At 43.1% G+C, this 16189-nt stretch overlaps 1 protein-coding gene across 1 annotated transcript in view; it reads left to right on the forward strand.

The window, feature by feature from the left end:
- LOC311226019 (cilia- and flagella-associated protein 70-like) overlaps positions 1 to 16189 on the forward strand; it is a gene marked incomplete at both ends in the record, with an annotated part of 460189 nt that overhangs the window by 11603 nt on the left and 432397 nt on the right. The window contains 4 exons of the mRNA XM_084311400.1: positions 239 to 376; positions 8076 to 8167; positions 8557 to 8617; positions 9368 to 9562. Of these exons, the coding sequence (XP_084167526.1) occupies positions 239 to 376; positions 8076 to 8167; positions 8557 to 8617; positions 9368 to 9562 (486 nt within the window). The remainder of the gene's footprint in view (positions 1 to 238; positions 377 to 8075; positions 8168 to 8556; positions 8618 to 9367; positions 9563 to 16189) is intronic.

The raw sequence follows: 16189 nt of genomic DNA on the forward strand, positions 1-16189 counted from the left end.
CTGTCAGCACTGCAGTAGGGCCACTCAGTGCCCTGCGCTGCAAAGAGTGAACACAAAACGCTCATGGACCCGTGGTCTCATGTTGACTGAGTCGCTTGTGTTGTTCGTTGGATTCGTTTTTGAGCTCAAAACGTACACTACACGTGGTGCTAGATGATGAGAGGATGGGTCACTGGGTCAGGTAATACTCATTTATAGTAGTAACTTCTCTTTCCCTGCACATGTGTGTGTACTAAAGCTAGCTGAAGAGGATATCCTGGTCCCCTTCCATGGTGTGGCGTACGTGGACATGGGTCCCCTGTTGTACCCTGGGGTCACTCGCATCCGGGGAGCCTACAAAGTCCACCCCTTCTCTGAAACAGAACTGCTGGCTAAGGTGAGAGTAGTCGAAATAGTAGTAGCAGTAGCAGCAATTAGGCTACATGCTTTCCTTCATACAATTGAATAAATTTTTCAAAGCTGCAATAATAATTTGATTACCCCTAGAGGGCAATAAACAAATGTTTACTTTCTCTCAAAACGAAAGCCTCATCACGTATAAACATAAAACGGCTTTTCAGTCCATCCAGAGTCCACTTGTACCAATAATCTTTTTAAGAGATATTGGGAGTAGAAAATGTTAGCATTTGTTAGTGCCATATTAAGCTTGGTAGTGGTAATAAGAGTATCTTTTTAAAGAAATAAACAAAACAAAAATAACATTACCTTGCATGAATCATAAAACAATCACACAGTGACTTAAAACAAAAATGTTTAAATTCCCTGAGTATTAAACATAAATTTGGGAAACATTTTTAGAAACAAATACATAAACAAAAATGTTTTCAATGTTCCATTTCAAACAAACACTTTAACCCAGATCCCATTGTCCTTCACCGAGTGCTTTTAAGAGCACAAGAGCCGAAGCTCCCTTTTTTGTGAGACAGTCAGCGAGCTGAGATTTTGTGTCTGACCAACGCACCTGCCTGATGCGCTTGTTCTGAATGAGCTCCTTAATGCTACTGATTTCCAACCTGAGTCTCTTTTCTGTGACTTGTTTCGTGGACTTGAGCGCATCGAACAGAGAGTGATTATCGGTCACACAGATTACAGGGAGTGTATTCAGTCCAGCATTTCCAGTAGTGAGCTCAGAAAATAGTGTGGCTAGAAAAATTGCATTGTCTACCCCATCTGACATGGCAAGGGTTTCGCCTGCAAGGGTACTGCGAACCACACGTCTGATTTTCTTTGAATGCCAACAGAGGGGGGAAAACTTCCCTCTTTCTCCCATAAGTGTTATAAAAGTACCTCCCTGTGTACCTCCGTCTGGGAGGTTTCCAAATGAAGCATCACTGAAAACTATCAAGTTCAGAGCATCACTGTTTCCCAGATGTTGAAATCTGAGTGTCACCTTTTCAGACTTTAGCTTACGGATTATTTTATTGGCATCATGAACAGACTGTACTGTTGACCCTTTTATATTAGAAGCCAAACAACATGAATCAAACATTACATCAGGTCTCGTCTGTTTAGCAACCCATAGGATCTGTCCTATTTTTGATCGTAGCTGCTCTCTCTCAATTTCGTTGAGGGGTTCATTTCTCTGTGTGGCCCGACTTGCTTGTATGGGAATAGGCTCCAGGTTCTCAATGTAACTTTGTTGATGTACCTGAACTTCACCTTTAACAGTTACAAAATCCATTCCTACATAGGAGAACTTTTCATGCTCCTCACGCCCAACCTTAAATGCAGATTGCAGTTGGGGAATCACATTGGATGAAAAGTTAGATGAGCCTGCCCAAAGAAAATCATCTACATGACATGCAAGCACCCCAGTGACCTTACATTGCTCATCCAACCAGTAAAAGACTGCCGGATCCACCTGTGAGACTCTACCACCAGTACTCAGCATGATCTCCTTCACGTTGTTGTACCAATATAGTGATGCATCTGCAAGACCATATACACATTTCTTTAGTTTCCATACAACATGTTGACATCCTGCCTCTAGAGGGGGGCGGATATAAATATCCCTGGATAGCTCAATACCCTGCAAGAATGCAGATTTGATGTCCATAGAGTGGACTTCCCACTGGTTTTGACATATCACTGATAACATAAGTCTAAGTGAATCTGTGGCACATGTGGGGGAATCTTTCGGTAACTCTTGAATATTCCGCTCTTCAAAACCTCTGGCAACCAGTCGGGCTTTAGGCACGATACCCTTGGGAGTGTCTTTAAGACTACAAACCCATCTGGTGGAAATGCATTTCTGCCCTGCATCTTCAACTTCCTCAAATACATTATTATTGTGCCAGCTCTTTATTTCTTCCTGTTTAGCTGCATCAAATGAAATGTCTTTGGTTACAAGTACATCAGCTTCTCTGTCTTCTGTTTGAATGTTGAGATTATCAACCTGTGAGATATCAACTGCTTCCTTTTGCCCATCACTACCATCATTGTCTAGATGTTGCATGTTATACCAGGTTTTATATTTCCCCGTAGCCTTGCCAGATCTCCCTAAGACTCTTGCCTTAAGTAGAGTGTTGTCACCTCTGTTCATATATGTTACCGTCTGTCCTGTTTTTAAACTCACACCTGCAGAAGGGGCAGGATTATTATGGGCATTAGGCCTATGCTCCATTTCAGTTAGAGTTACACCACTCAAAGTGTTTGGTGGATCGATAGCTTCACTTGTACTGGCTTCTTGTTGTTCATGTTCATTCTCTGTATTTTGCTCACTGTCTAAACTACCAGTTGCATTGTTTATACCTTGCTCACTTCCTGCTTCTGTGTCAGCATCAGTTTGTACCATGTGCTCTTCACTAACCTTTGTGTTCACCTTAGAAAGCCTAGAGTGATGCACTCTCACTAAGCAACCACCATGCCTCACAAAAACAACAGCCCCATCCTGACCAATAACTATCCCTGGTCCTTTCCACTCAGTGCATTCAGCTCGTTTGTAATACACCTTGTCACCCATCTCATATTTCTCATCTGTGGGTCTGAGCTGCTTACGTAGTGCTCGTCTTATCCTTTCTGAGCACTCTGCTTCAGTAAATGCTTTTCTAGAGGCATGCAAAGCTGAAATGTGTTCTCTTACTCTAGCACTCATCGTGGTACCTTCTAGCGCAGGTGGTTTATCAACCAGTACAGAAGGTAAGTTGGGGTTCTGGCCAAACACCAGTTGATGAGGACTGTAGCCGTGCACATTGAGCATACTGTTCTTAGCCATGAGAGCCCAGTCCAGGGCTGTTTGCCAGTCACATCCATTTTCCCGTCTGACCTTCAGGATGATGTCGGTGAGGGTCTGATTATGTCTCTCCAGTAGCCCATTGCTCCAGGGGCTGTATCCTGCCGTGGTTTTTGTCTCAATGTTAAAGTTCTCTGCCATGTCACGGAACTCCGCATTGTTGAATTCTCCTCCATTGTCACTGTAAAGTCTCCGTGGCGGGCCATGAACGCTGATCCATGTATGAAGAAGAGAGTTCACTATCACAGAGGAGTTCTTTGTTTTCACAATGCTTCCAGCGCTGAAACGTGTAAACTGGTCAATGACGTGGAGATACCATAAACTTGGTTCCAACTCGTGCAGGTCCACTGCCACCGTTTCATTGTACTCTGAAGCCAGAGGCAAGCCCACAGCAGGCTTCGGCTTGGTCTTGCTGTACCTCTGGCATATGTCACATTCCTGTACTATTTGTTGTAAAATAGTGTCACAATCTTTGTCTTTATTTCCCGAACTACGGAGGACTCGCTGTAGTCTTTCTGCAGAGGCGTGACCAAACTGTTTGTGTAGTTTCAGGAGAACTTTGTGTTTCTCATTTGAGGTCATATTTTCTGTGACTGTAAGGACCTCATCTTCATCCTGGCTGTTTTCTGTGACTGTAAGGACCTCATCCTTAATCTCAATTTGGTTCATTCCTGTGTCCTTGTCTCTGATATCTATACAGTAGTGTCCTGAACTGGTGAGTTCAAGAGGGATATTCTGTTTAAACATCACAGCGCTATCATTCTCCATGTCCAAGATGGTTCCTGCCCTTTTCAGTCTTACTCAAAAGTAGTGGGATATCAGCTTTGACTACTTCAGTTTCCACTCGACATTTTGTCAGTCCTATTTTGGCAGGCAGTTTCAGTGTTCTGGAAGAATGCACTATATTTCCATCTCCAAACCGGAATGGTCTGGAGCTTGGAGTTTCACTTTTTACCATCTGGTTCACTTGACTTTGACTGAGATCAGCGACGAAGCTGTCCAACCATTTTTCTCCACACACTGTGCGGGTACATGCAGTGTCAATGATAGCAGTCCCTAAGGACTCAGTTAGGAATACCTCTGTTTCAGACAGTACAGCAGTAAGCAGTGTGATGTCACATTCCTCTACCCTTGTTCGATCGTCAGTTAGCTTCACTTGCTCACTACTCTTGTGAGGACAGTCTTTAGCCCAATGGAACGTGCTCTGACATATAGCACATTTTGATCTCTTACCGAACCTATCCAGTGGGTTGGTGCCCTGTGACGTTTGCCTTTGTTGTCCAATTTGTCCAAACTGCTGCGTCGTTGGACGTCTGAATCTTCCTTGTGAGCGTTGCTCCGTGAATAACGCTTCATCGTTCACGTGTATTCCGTTTGATGTGCCGCCGTGCACTCTCCCCCCAAAGATCCTCTTCAGCGCGGACTTCATTGCCGCAAACGTTAAATCTGTACACGCAGTCAGCGCCATTTGTCTATTTTTCTCGTCTAGACAAGCCGTGTCTAAAAGTTAAAAAGCTAACACGGCGTCAGGGAGAGTCATGTCGTACCTTTTCATTCGGTTGTAACGTTGTTCAAAGTCAATCACATAGTCCGCCATGGACATGGAGCTCTCCTTTTTGATACAGTCAAAAAAAGAGTATGCATCGTATGCGCGGTCTCTCTCTTCTTTGAGAAATATGCCATCTAGTTTTGCTAGCAGCGTGTCCATACCATTGTTGGTGTTCAAGTCCAAAGCTGGTATTTCCATAGCGATGTCCCTTGCCCTTCCTTCCAGCCCCAGGACAACGGCGAGGGCTTGTTTCTTCTTATCAAGTTCAGTAACCAGCTTCCAAATGGCGATCTCATTTTTCCAACACTCGTATGGTCGAGACTCGTCGAACTTCGGTGGAACTTTGTAGTTAGCTCTCCCTGACGCCGTGGGTCATATGTTCATCATAGCAGTTTATATGGAATACGTTAGAAAATAACGCTGAATCTTACCGTATGTTCCTCGCGCCGTTGGACGATCAGCGTGGAGTAGACCGTTTTCGATTATGGGATGTTGATCCTGATGAACCATTTCCAGGTTGTATAATACTATATACGTCCAAATAACGTTGTTTATTGAGTTAGGGCGAGCGATTGATCATCCAGTGTGTTGAGATGGAGTCCGGCTACCGATCGCGAGTGCCCGGAGCACATATGGATGAGCACTTCCTGTTTGGCGCGCCCCTCCCTCTTGGCCGATCTGCCGATCGGCCACCAGATGGCACTCTCGAACCGTTAGACAGTTGAGTGGAGCTCACCAGTACATCTCAGGGCTCCGGAGGGGAAATATGATTTCGATCACAGATTTTTGAAATATTGACATCAAAGACGAGTTAAGGCGTCTTCGGCAGAATGAGCATGGCTAGGAATGACGTCTTAACTCGTCCCCGGCGATCATAGTGTTAACGTTATTGTGCATTTGAAACACAAACATACTTAAAATGAGTAAATATTATTCATTTTAAACATGTTTATTTTATTTTTAGGGGTCTAAAATAAAAATAAAAATAAAACATTTTCTTCTTCTCTTGCTCTCTTCACCAGGGGGGGGGGGGGGGGCGCCCCAGCGCCCCCTATCGGCCGGCCACCACTGTAGAGATGGCATGTACCATAACTGACCAATCAGATTACTTCCTTTTGACAGACAACCTCTGCCTACCATTCTTGTCTCTGCCTCACCTGCCAGACTGATTACGTTTGGTGCACCTAACATAATCACAGAGCTTATGCAGCCTCCTGATTGGCCAAATCAATTTCAAGATCAGAATGCAGGGGCATGAAACGGGTCAAACGTGACAAATAGGGAGTCCACACGGGATAACAATTTAACAAAATAATTTATTTAATCCTATATCTAAACAAAAGAATGATTGACATAAACAATGAATATGGATGTATCAGAATCAGTGGTGAATGCAGTGTGTGGATGAGTGAGAAAGAGTTGTGTGGGGTGCGTGTGATGTAAGTATTAGTATTATAATATCAAAGGAGCAAAGTGGGTGCTGGACAACCTGTTCCTAGGAGAGGGAGAAGCAGACAGAGGGAATTAGACAAGGAAACATAAATAGTCTATGTGCAGCAGCTCTCACTGCCCAGGTGTGACTAATTGGGCTAACGACCCACCCACTCCACCATGCTCTCTGAGTCAGCAGACTCACCCATTTGCAGGTAGAGTTGGGGTCGTCACACCATTCTGTATCACAACAAAAACATAATTTGTATAAAGTGGTAGCCACTGTAGAGATACCCCAGAAATATGTGATAAATAAATTACACAAAATTATAGTTTTGAAGTGTGCCAGTCCAACTGTAATGATTTGTAAATCTGACAATTGAGATTAATCTAATTTAATGTGTGTTTATCTATTTAATTCATAAACATAATGCAGGGAACTAATCAGTCCCGTCACATTTGTTGTCCCCCTTTATTAAGTATCGAGTATGAAGACTGCATTGAATCTTTGACTAAAATAATTGGAATCTGATTGAATCGCTGTCGGAAACTGTTGCAACAGTTGCGACAGTTGTGGCCGGAGGACGGGAGGATGAAGAACAGAGGGCAGGGCTGCGTCAACATTTTAGGTAACCAACTTGTGTTCAGCGTTTCTCTGATTGGCCACGACGCCCATGTGACCGCGGCAGCGCGAGAGAGCGGCAGTGCGGAAATAGGCTGCATTCTATTGCCATGCTCTGCGACAAACTCTAACCTTAACCAACTTCGAAACAATGCCTAAACTTAAAGGGGAACTCCAACATTTTGGGAAATTAGCTTATTTAACATCTTCCCTGGAGTTAGACAAGAAGATACATACCTTTTTTGTCTCTGTGCGTGCTTTTTAGCTTTGGGAATAGACGCTCCGTTAGCATAGCTTAGCTTCATCACTGGAAGTGGGGGAGGGTTAGAGCCTTACAGTGCCTTACAGTGTATTGCAAGGTCTGACATTGACCAAACTTGATATGCATGACCTTGGTGGGCTCTAGGTCAACTCCTGAAAAGGGGGTCAATGTCAGACTTTGCAATCAAAAGTTAGGGGGCTAATAACCCTTGCCATAATTTCAGACATTGACCCCCTTTTCAGGAGTTGACCTAGAGCCCACCAAGGTCATGCATATCAAGTTTGGTCAATGTCAGACCTTGCAATACACTGTAAGGCAATGTAAGGCTCTAACCCTCCCCCACTTCCAGTGATGAAGCTAAGCTATGCTAACGGAGCGTCTATTCCCAAAGCTAAAATGCACGCACAGAGACAAAAAAGGTATGTATCTTCTTGTCTAACTCCAGGGAAGATGTTAAATAAGCTAATTTCCCAAAATGTTGGAGTTCCCCTTTAACCCTAACCTTAACCAATTCCGAAACAATGCCTAAACTTAACCTTAACCAACTCCGAAACAATGCCTAAACTTAACCGGCGAAAGAATGCACGTTAAAAAAAAAAAAAAAAAAAAAAAATAATTGAAGGGATTCGAACTTGTCACCAGCAGGATCCACAGCAAGGCGGCGAACCAGTTGAGCTAACCGTGGATGTTAAAAGAGGGGGAATTACGGCTGCATAATGCCGCTGCCGCGGGGGCGTGGCTAGACGCAAGTTGGTTACCTAAAATGATTAAGCGGCAGGGCTTGAGATAGGTCAGTTGACCCCTGTATTCAGTGGTGGCCATTGTGGAGGTCGTTCCACTCTGCGTATATCCTGCATTGGTACTTCAGGATATTCCAAACAATTTCTGGTAGAGCATAGAGTATAGCAGCAGTGCAGCAGGCAGGTAAAAACTGGGACTATGAGATGTAAAAGTCATACATCTCCTCTCAATGTGCCAGATGTATGCGGATGCCAAAACCTACATCATCATTGAGGTTGCTTTGGAGAAACCCCTGGTGCCCAAGAAACCCCCGGAGGAGCTGGCCAAAAGGTAGTTTGTTCAACAGCAGCCCTTTAATGGAACACACCAACATTTTGGGAAATTAGCTTACCATCTTCTCCAGAGACAAGAAGATGGACACCAGTTTCCTCTCTGTGCGTTCAGTAGAAAGATATCTGGCTGCACGTTAGCCTAGCTTAGCACAATGAATGGAAGCGGATATGGCCGGTTAGCCTTTGGGAGAGGTGTTAGTTGGACAATGCCTAGGCTAACTGGCCATGTTCGCTTCCATTCATTGTGCTAAGCTAGGCTAACGTGCAGCCAGATAGCTTTCTACTGAACGCACAGATCAGTATCATTAATTTCAGATGATACAGGTTTTGTACTGAAAAAGTGTTTTGGTGTGTCTCTTATCTGACCTCTTCTGTTGTTTGATGAAGGGTAATGGAGCTGATCCCTCCTAGACCCCCACTGCATCGCAGGCCTGCTGGAGCAGAGAGGGTGAACACCAACACACACATGCACACCCCCACATGCTAGAGGTGGGAGAAAAAGATTATACTGCAATATATCGTCGTACTTCCTCTTGTGACACTACATCGACACACAGTATCGATATAAAATATCTTGACAATCCCATTTCACTGCAATACCAATTATTGGAATGAGGTGAGTATACTGAAGACGTTAACAGATGATGTATATATATTTTATTGCAGAGGGTAACAAAGTTTCCCATTGGGGACATAATTAATAGTTAATAATTATCAAGTTGTGGTCAGTGTGTTAAAGAGGCACTATGCAATTTGTTGTACATTATTTCATGTACAATCGGCCAGTTTGTGATTCACACTAGTGAATCTGATAAGCGTTTATGTCGATTCTGTGAATAAATATATAATTCTTGTGTTTAGCCTTTTTATGGGTATTTTTCTTCTTCAGTTACACAGATAACATATCGTAGATGAAATTTCTTGCAATATATTTAGATTATCGCAGATATCATGTATCGTGATATTATCGTTATGAAGGGCCAAATTTGTCAGAGTATCGTATTGTGAGTTACTCGTATCGTCCCACCCCTACCACACGCACACAACGACACATACACATACACACATACACACACACACACACACACACACACACACACATACACACATACACACACACACTACCTAGAATGTATGCAGCCAGGGTACTTGGAAGGTCTTGTTAAAACATCCATCAGAAATGGCCTATATTTCTCAGGCTGTGCAGGAGTTTCAGAACCAGGTAGCCAGTGTGGTGGGACAACTTCTAGATCAGTACCAGCAACAGTTTGGGCCTGCCTTCCTGCCTGGAGCCAAGCAGCTGGACCCCAGCGCACAGGAACAGCGTAAAACCCAGCTCCTGGGAGAGCTCAACTATTCTGGGAAGTACCTGGCTTTCAAGGAGCAGCTAAAGGTGAGAGGAGATGGAGAGAGATGGAGAAAGGTTACGAAGCAGGTGGTTGTGTCACGTGTGTTGGTCAGCAGGTCACCATTAACGCTGCTAGGAACAGATGATAGTGAGTATGGACTATGGATGTACCGACTGTTTAGTTTAGGGGTATATATGGTTTAAACTTGACAACAAAAACAAACATAAACCAGTATTCTAGAATGGACTACATTTGATTTCCTGTCAGTTGATATTTACCACTTAATCTATAGGAATGTTACAAAGTGCTTGGTTTTGAGGCAGCAGGTGACTGTTTGTAAAGCTGATATATAATAATAATAATAATAATAACTTTATTTGTATAGCACTTTTCATACAGAGGTTGCAGTTAACTTCAAAGTGCTTCACAACAGTAAAAAATACAGGCATAAGAGAGCATAAAAATAAAAAATTTAAATACAAAGAGATAGAGAGGTAGCAAGGTTAGGCAAATCACAGTTCTTCAGCAATACAAATAATAAAGTAGAATAGATTAGATAGAGTAAAAAAGTTCAGTTTGATTCAGTTTAAAATAGGCTAAAAATAATAAGATAGAACGGACAGTAAAAAGTGTGCTAAGATTGTTCAATAAAGAAAAATATATAACAACAGAGACAGATAGCAAGGTATGGTAAATCACAGTGTTTCACATTAGGATCTAGCATCCCAATAGGCTCTCTGTTTACAGTTTGATTCAGTAATACAAATAATAAAAATAGTTTAAAATGATTCAGTTTAAAAATAGTCATCAGTAAGAAGTAAAACGTGTGATAAAATAGTTCTCTTAAAATTACAGTGCATACAGTAGGAGGTAGTGAGATAAAATTAGCATAGAACCGACACATGAATTTGATAGGCAGTGTATAAAAGTAGGCAGGGTAAGAATAGTGCAGGTAAGTACAATTTGTGTCAGGATATCCCTGATGTTTCTATAATAATATTTCCCCTTGCCACTAGGTGGTAGCAGATATCTATCTTCAAATATTTGCCTGCATTACCCCACAGTGAAATGCCTGAGCAAAGAGATAGGTTTTAAGCTGTCTTTTAAAGATGTCTAGCGAGTTGGCTTCTCTGATGTTTTGGGGTAGTTTGTTCCACAGTTTTGGGGCATAGTTGATAAAGGCTGCATTACCGATCCTCTTTTGACTGTTTCTGGGAGCCTCTAGTAGTCCAGCAGCTGATGATCGCAGTGTTCTTGCTGGTGTGTAATTTATTAGAGTGTTGGCGATGTAGCTAGGTCCCTGTCCATTTAGAGCTTTGTATGTAAGGAGAAGGACCTTAAAGTCAATTCTAAATGTTACAGGAAGCCAGTGTAAAGCAGCTAAGACTGGACTAATGTGCTCTCTCCTTTTGGTTCTAGTTAGCAGTCGGGCTGCAGAGTTTTGGATTAGCTGAAGCCTCTCTGTGGTTTTCTTAGGGAGACCTGTGAAAAGTGCATTACAGTAGTCTAACCGGCTAGATATGAATGCATGAATTAGCTTCTCAGCATCGTTCTGATTAATAAATGGTCATACTTTTGCTATATTTCTGAGATGGAAGAACGATGTTTTCGTCACTTTGCTAATATGAGAATTGAAGTTTAGTTCTGAATCTATGATAACTCCGAGACTAGTGACCTCAGATTTGATCCAAGGGGTTAGTCCTCCCAGGTTCTTTATTAATGTTTCTTTTTTAGTTTTGGGGCCGATAATTAGAATTTCAGTTTTGTTCTCGTTTAGTTTCAGGAAGTTCTTACTCATCCATTTATTTATTGCCAGTAAGCAGTCTGTAATGGAGCTAATCGCTGTATAATTTGGTTCAGCAGATATGTACAGTTGTGTATCATCCGCATAGCTATGGAAATCTACATTATGTTCTCTGATGATATCACCCAGCGGTAACATGTAAAGGGAGAAGAGTAAAGGACCTAAGCAACTCCCTTGTGCAACTCCATAGTTGTTGTCGTATATATCAGACATGTGATCTCCTAGTTTAACATAGAATTTCCTCCCTCTGATGTATGTTTTAAACCAGCCTAGCACATGTTCTGAGAAACCGACATGGTTTTCAAGACGATCGATTAGAATATCGTGATCGATTGTATCAAATGCTGCACTGAGATCTAGCAGGATAAGGATGGAGATCGTATTCTCATCAGAGTTTAGCCTGAGGTCACTGATTATTTTGGTGAGGGCAGTTTCAGTGCTATGATATTTTCTGAATCCCGACTAAAATTCTTCTAAGATGTTGTTTTCTTCAAGAAAGGAATTTATTTGAACTGAAACTATCTTTTCAAGTACTTTACTAATGAATGGTAGGTTGGATATTGGACGATAATTTGCCATTACATTACTATCCAAGTTAGTTTTTTTTTAGTAATGGCTTTACAACTGCTGTTTTAAAGGCATCTGGGAAAATACCAGTTCTAAGGGAAGTGTTTATGATATCTAGCACAGGGCTTGAAACACTATTAAACACCCGTTTGAAGAAAGCTGTAGGTATAGGGTCAATGTCTGAGGTGGAGGAGTTACATTCGGAGACAGTTTTGCAGAGTACATCTAATGTGATGCATGTGAATCTTCTCATGGTTATATTGCGTGGTTTGCTGCAATCAGCTTTATTTCCATCATGAGTAATGCTGGCCCTGATCAAGGTTATTTTGTAGTGCAAGTTCTTCACACTTAACCATTGATGACTGAGGAGGTGTAGGGGCAGTGTTGAGTAGTACATTAATAGTGGAAAAAAGGATTCTGGAGTTTCCAGCGTTTTCTGTAATGATTTTAGAGAAGTAGTCTTTCCTTGCTAAGCGGATGGTTTTATTATAAGCAGTTAAAGCATCTTTGTATATATCACAGCATATGGTGGTTTTTGTTTTACTCCATTTTCGCTCCGCTGCACGACATTTCCTTTTTTCTTTGTTGACCGTATTATAGTTCAACCAGGGCGAGGCTCTGGTTTTCTTCTTTTTCGTTTTTAGTGGGGTGACAGAATTTAATACAGATGACAGTGCATCATTGAGATTTTCTACCATTTCATTTAGAGAGCTGTCATGATTGTGTGGTTCATGTAGTCTGATAAGATCAATGAACTTTGATTCAGCCTTGTCGTTTAGGAGCCTCTTTTGAACTATGATTTATTTTTTTGTTTTAGTAAGGGTTATTTGAGTATAAAAAAATATACAGTGATGGTCGGAGAGAGGTAATTCAGTTATTGAGAAATTGTTTATGCTTAGCCCAGTTGTTGTTATAACTAAGTCTAATGTATTCCCAAGCCTGTGAGTTGCATTTGTTATGCTGTGTTAGGTCAAAGCTATCCAGTAGATTTTTTTGTTCTATAGTTTTGGAGTCTGTTTTCTTATTAAAATGGATGTTCAAGTCTCCATTTAGGATCACCTTATCATATCCGGTAACACATAGTGAAATCAGTTCAGAGAGCTCCTGTATAAATATAGGTGAGTGTCTAGGAGGGCGGTATATTGTGACGATAATGGTTGATTCTGTTTTGAGCTCAATGGCAAGATATTCCATCGACATGAACTCGCCTAGTTCTGTGATTCTAAACAAGAGTTTTGAGGAGAAAATGGCTGCAACCCCTCCCCCCTTCTATTTTTTCTGGGTATTTGAAGAAAATTATAGTCTGGTGGACAAGCCTCTATCATTATTGATGTAGCTGTGTCATTATTTAGCCATGTCTCTACTAGGCAAATGCAATCTAAGTTATTTTCTTTAATCAGATCATTTACTAAACATTTTCTATTATTCAGTGATCTGACATTTAGGAGGGAACATTTTATTTGTTGGACTTCTTTAGAGGAGGTCTGTTTTGGCTTGACCTTGATGGCCCTGAGGTTAATAGCAGGTAAACGCATTGATGGTGTATAGTTTTTACCATGCCATTGGCTGGTTATGATTACCGGTATGTTTTGAGAGATGGCATGGTAGTTGCACTATACTGTACTGTACTCAGGATGGGTTGATTTGATTGGCAGACTGTCCATCTCCTCTAGTGCATGATGACGAGCTGATTTGATTAGCTCTTTTGGGGACATTAGATCAGACGAGATGGCCTTGTGTGATATGGGGGGGAGGGGAGGACGCCTTGTGCTGCTGCTGCACCTCGTGGCGAGATTGTGTCCTTCGTGATTATCTCTCGTGCTGGTATGAGTTTGATATCCTTGGAGGCCATTAAGGCATGACGCATGTTTGCTGCCAGAAGCCTCGATCCTAAGCGATTTGGGAAGAAGCCATTTATTTTAAAGCGTTCTGGGTTATTCCAGAAAACATTGAAATTGTCAATGAATTTCAGGCCGTATATAAGACAGGCAGACCCTAACCATGAATTAAGATTTATGAGTCGACTAAAGGCTTCTTGTCCTCTGCGAAAGCATGCAATTGGTCCACTGATGGACACATCAGTGTCTATGTACACAGACTGATGTTTGTCTAGTGTGTTCATTAAACGTGTGAAATCCTCTTTCAATGTCTCTGTGCCCGTCTTCTTTTGCAGGATGTCAAACGATCCAGAGTGAATGACAATTTTTGTTATGCCCGGTCTGATGAGTGTTGGAAGTATTTCGGCCAGCTCAGTATGCAGTCTGTTTTCTGTTTGAGGTTAGCATTTTTCTTTCCAACAGTTCTGGGGCCGTTTGTTTTTGGATTAGGCCTAGTCTGCCGGTTCTTACCACAGTCCTGTGGCCTTGGTGAAGCCTCGCTAGCTGTACCACTAGCCTTCTCAATAGCCGTCATGTTAACGCTAGTCTCGTACCTTCGGCGTCGGCTACCGCGACGTTCTCCTCTGCGCATGGTAGTCTTGTCGCTGTTAGCCGTTAGCTCAGTCTGGGTCGTGTTTGCTAGCCACGCCGCTCGTGGCTCTGTTTTCCTCGTCGTCTCGTCGTTAGCGTGTGCTCCGATGTGCCGGCTGTTAGCTTCGCTAGCATTAGCGTGAGCTCCCGCATGCCAGCTGTTTGCTTCGCTAGCGTTAGCGTTAGCTCCAGTATTCCTGCTATTAGCGTCGTTAGCGTGAGCTCCGTTACGCTCGCTGTTTGCTTCGCTAGCGTCGTTAGCCACGCTTCTAAGTCTCTTTGCTTTCATGTTTCAAGTTTCAAGTTTCTTTAATAGTTGTCATACAGAAGTACAGAATACTTTTATACAAAATGCTTCTTACTGTTACGCTCCAGAGACTGTGCAAGACAAGATAAGTATGAAATAAAATAACATAGTATAGTATGTAAATTAGAAGTAAAAAAAATGAGGTCACAGTGTTCAGTATAGACATATGTACAATGTTCGATGCAGAATAGACGTAACTGAGTTACGCAGTTCAAAGAGGCAGTTGTTCGGGTGGCTCGAGTCCTTAATAATTCTCTTAGCCTTCCCCCTGCACCGCTTGTTGTAAATGTTCTGGAGGGTGGGAAGCCCCCCTCCAATTGTGCGTTCGGCTGAACGTGTCACTCTTTGTAGTCTGCTACGGTCTTGTGCAGTGCTATTCCCAAACCAGGAGGTGATGTTGCCAGTCAGGATGCTCTCTATTGTACATGAGTAGAAGTTCCTAAGGATCTTCTGACTGACTTGGAACTTCCTTAGGCGCCTGAGGAAGTAGAGGCGTTGTCGTGCCTTCTTCACAACACTGTCAATGTGTGTGGTCCATGTCAAGTCCTCGGATATGTGGGCTCCGAGGTACTTGAAACTGTTCACTCTCTCAACCGGTGCCCCGTCAATGCTGAGGGGGCTGTAGTCCTTGACCCCCGACCTCCTGAAGTCCACAATCATCTCTTTTGTTTTGCTGATGTTCAGGGAGAGGCAGTTCTCCTGACACCACTGTGACAGATTTTCTACCTCTTCCAGGTAGGCCCTCTCGTCGTTGGCAGAGATCAGGCCCACCACTACTGTGTCATCAGCAAATTTGATGATTGTGTTGTTGTTCCGCTGTGCCACACAGTCATGTGTGTACAGGGAGTAGAGGAGGGGGCTCAGAACACAGCCCTGGGGGGCCCCTATGTTGAGCGTGATGGATGAGGAGGTGCAGTTGCCTGCTCTTACCACCTGGGGTCTGCCCGTCAGGAAGTCCAAGACCCACTGGCAGAGGTCATAGTTCAAGCCCAGGTCCCTGAGCTTGGCTATGAGTTTGGAGGGGACTATGGTATTGAATGCTGAGCTGTAGTCGATGAACAGCATTCTCACATAGTTCCCCTGCCTCTTGTCCAGGTGTGATGCTGCTGTATGCAGCACATGGGCTATGGCGTCCTCCGTGGACCTGTTGGGGCGATATGCAAATTGCAGGGGGTCCAGGTTGATGGGGAGGGAGGAACAGATGTAGCCCTTCACTAGCTTCTCAAAGCACTTCATGGCTATGGAGGTGAGGGCTACAGGGCGGTAGTCGTTGAGGCAAGCAGGCGTAGATTTTTTGGGTACAGGGATGATGGTGGACTTCTTCAGACAGGTGGGGATGACAGCCTGTTCCAAGGACAGGTTGAAGATGTCAGTGAATACCGGGGCCAGTTGGTCGGCACAGACTTTTAGGACGCGGCCGGGGATGCCGTCCGGTCCTGCTGCCTTCCTGATATTCACTTTTTTAAAGATCCGTCTCACCTCATGCTCTGTTACCCTGAACACTGAGTCTCCATCAGCAGACCCC

This window comes from Notolepis coatsorum (assembly GCF_963971535.1).
Source record: "Notolepis coatsorum genome assembly, chromosome: 3".
Classification (NCBI taxonomy): domain Eukaryota; kingdom Metazoa; phylum Chordata; class Actinopteri; order Aulopiformes; family Paralepididae; genus Notolepis; species Notolepis coatsorum.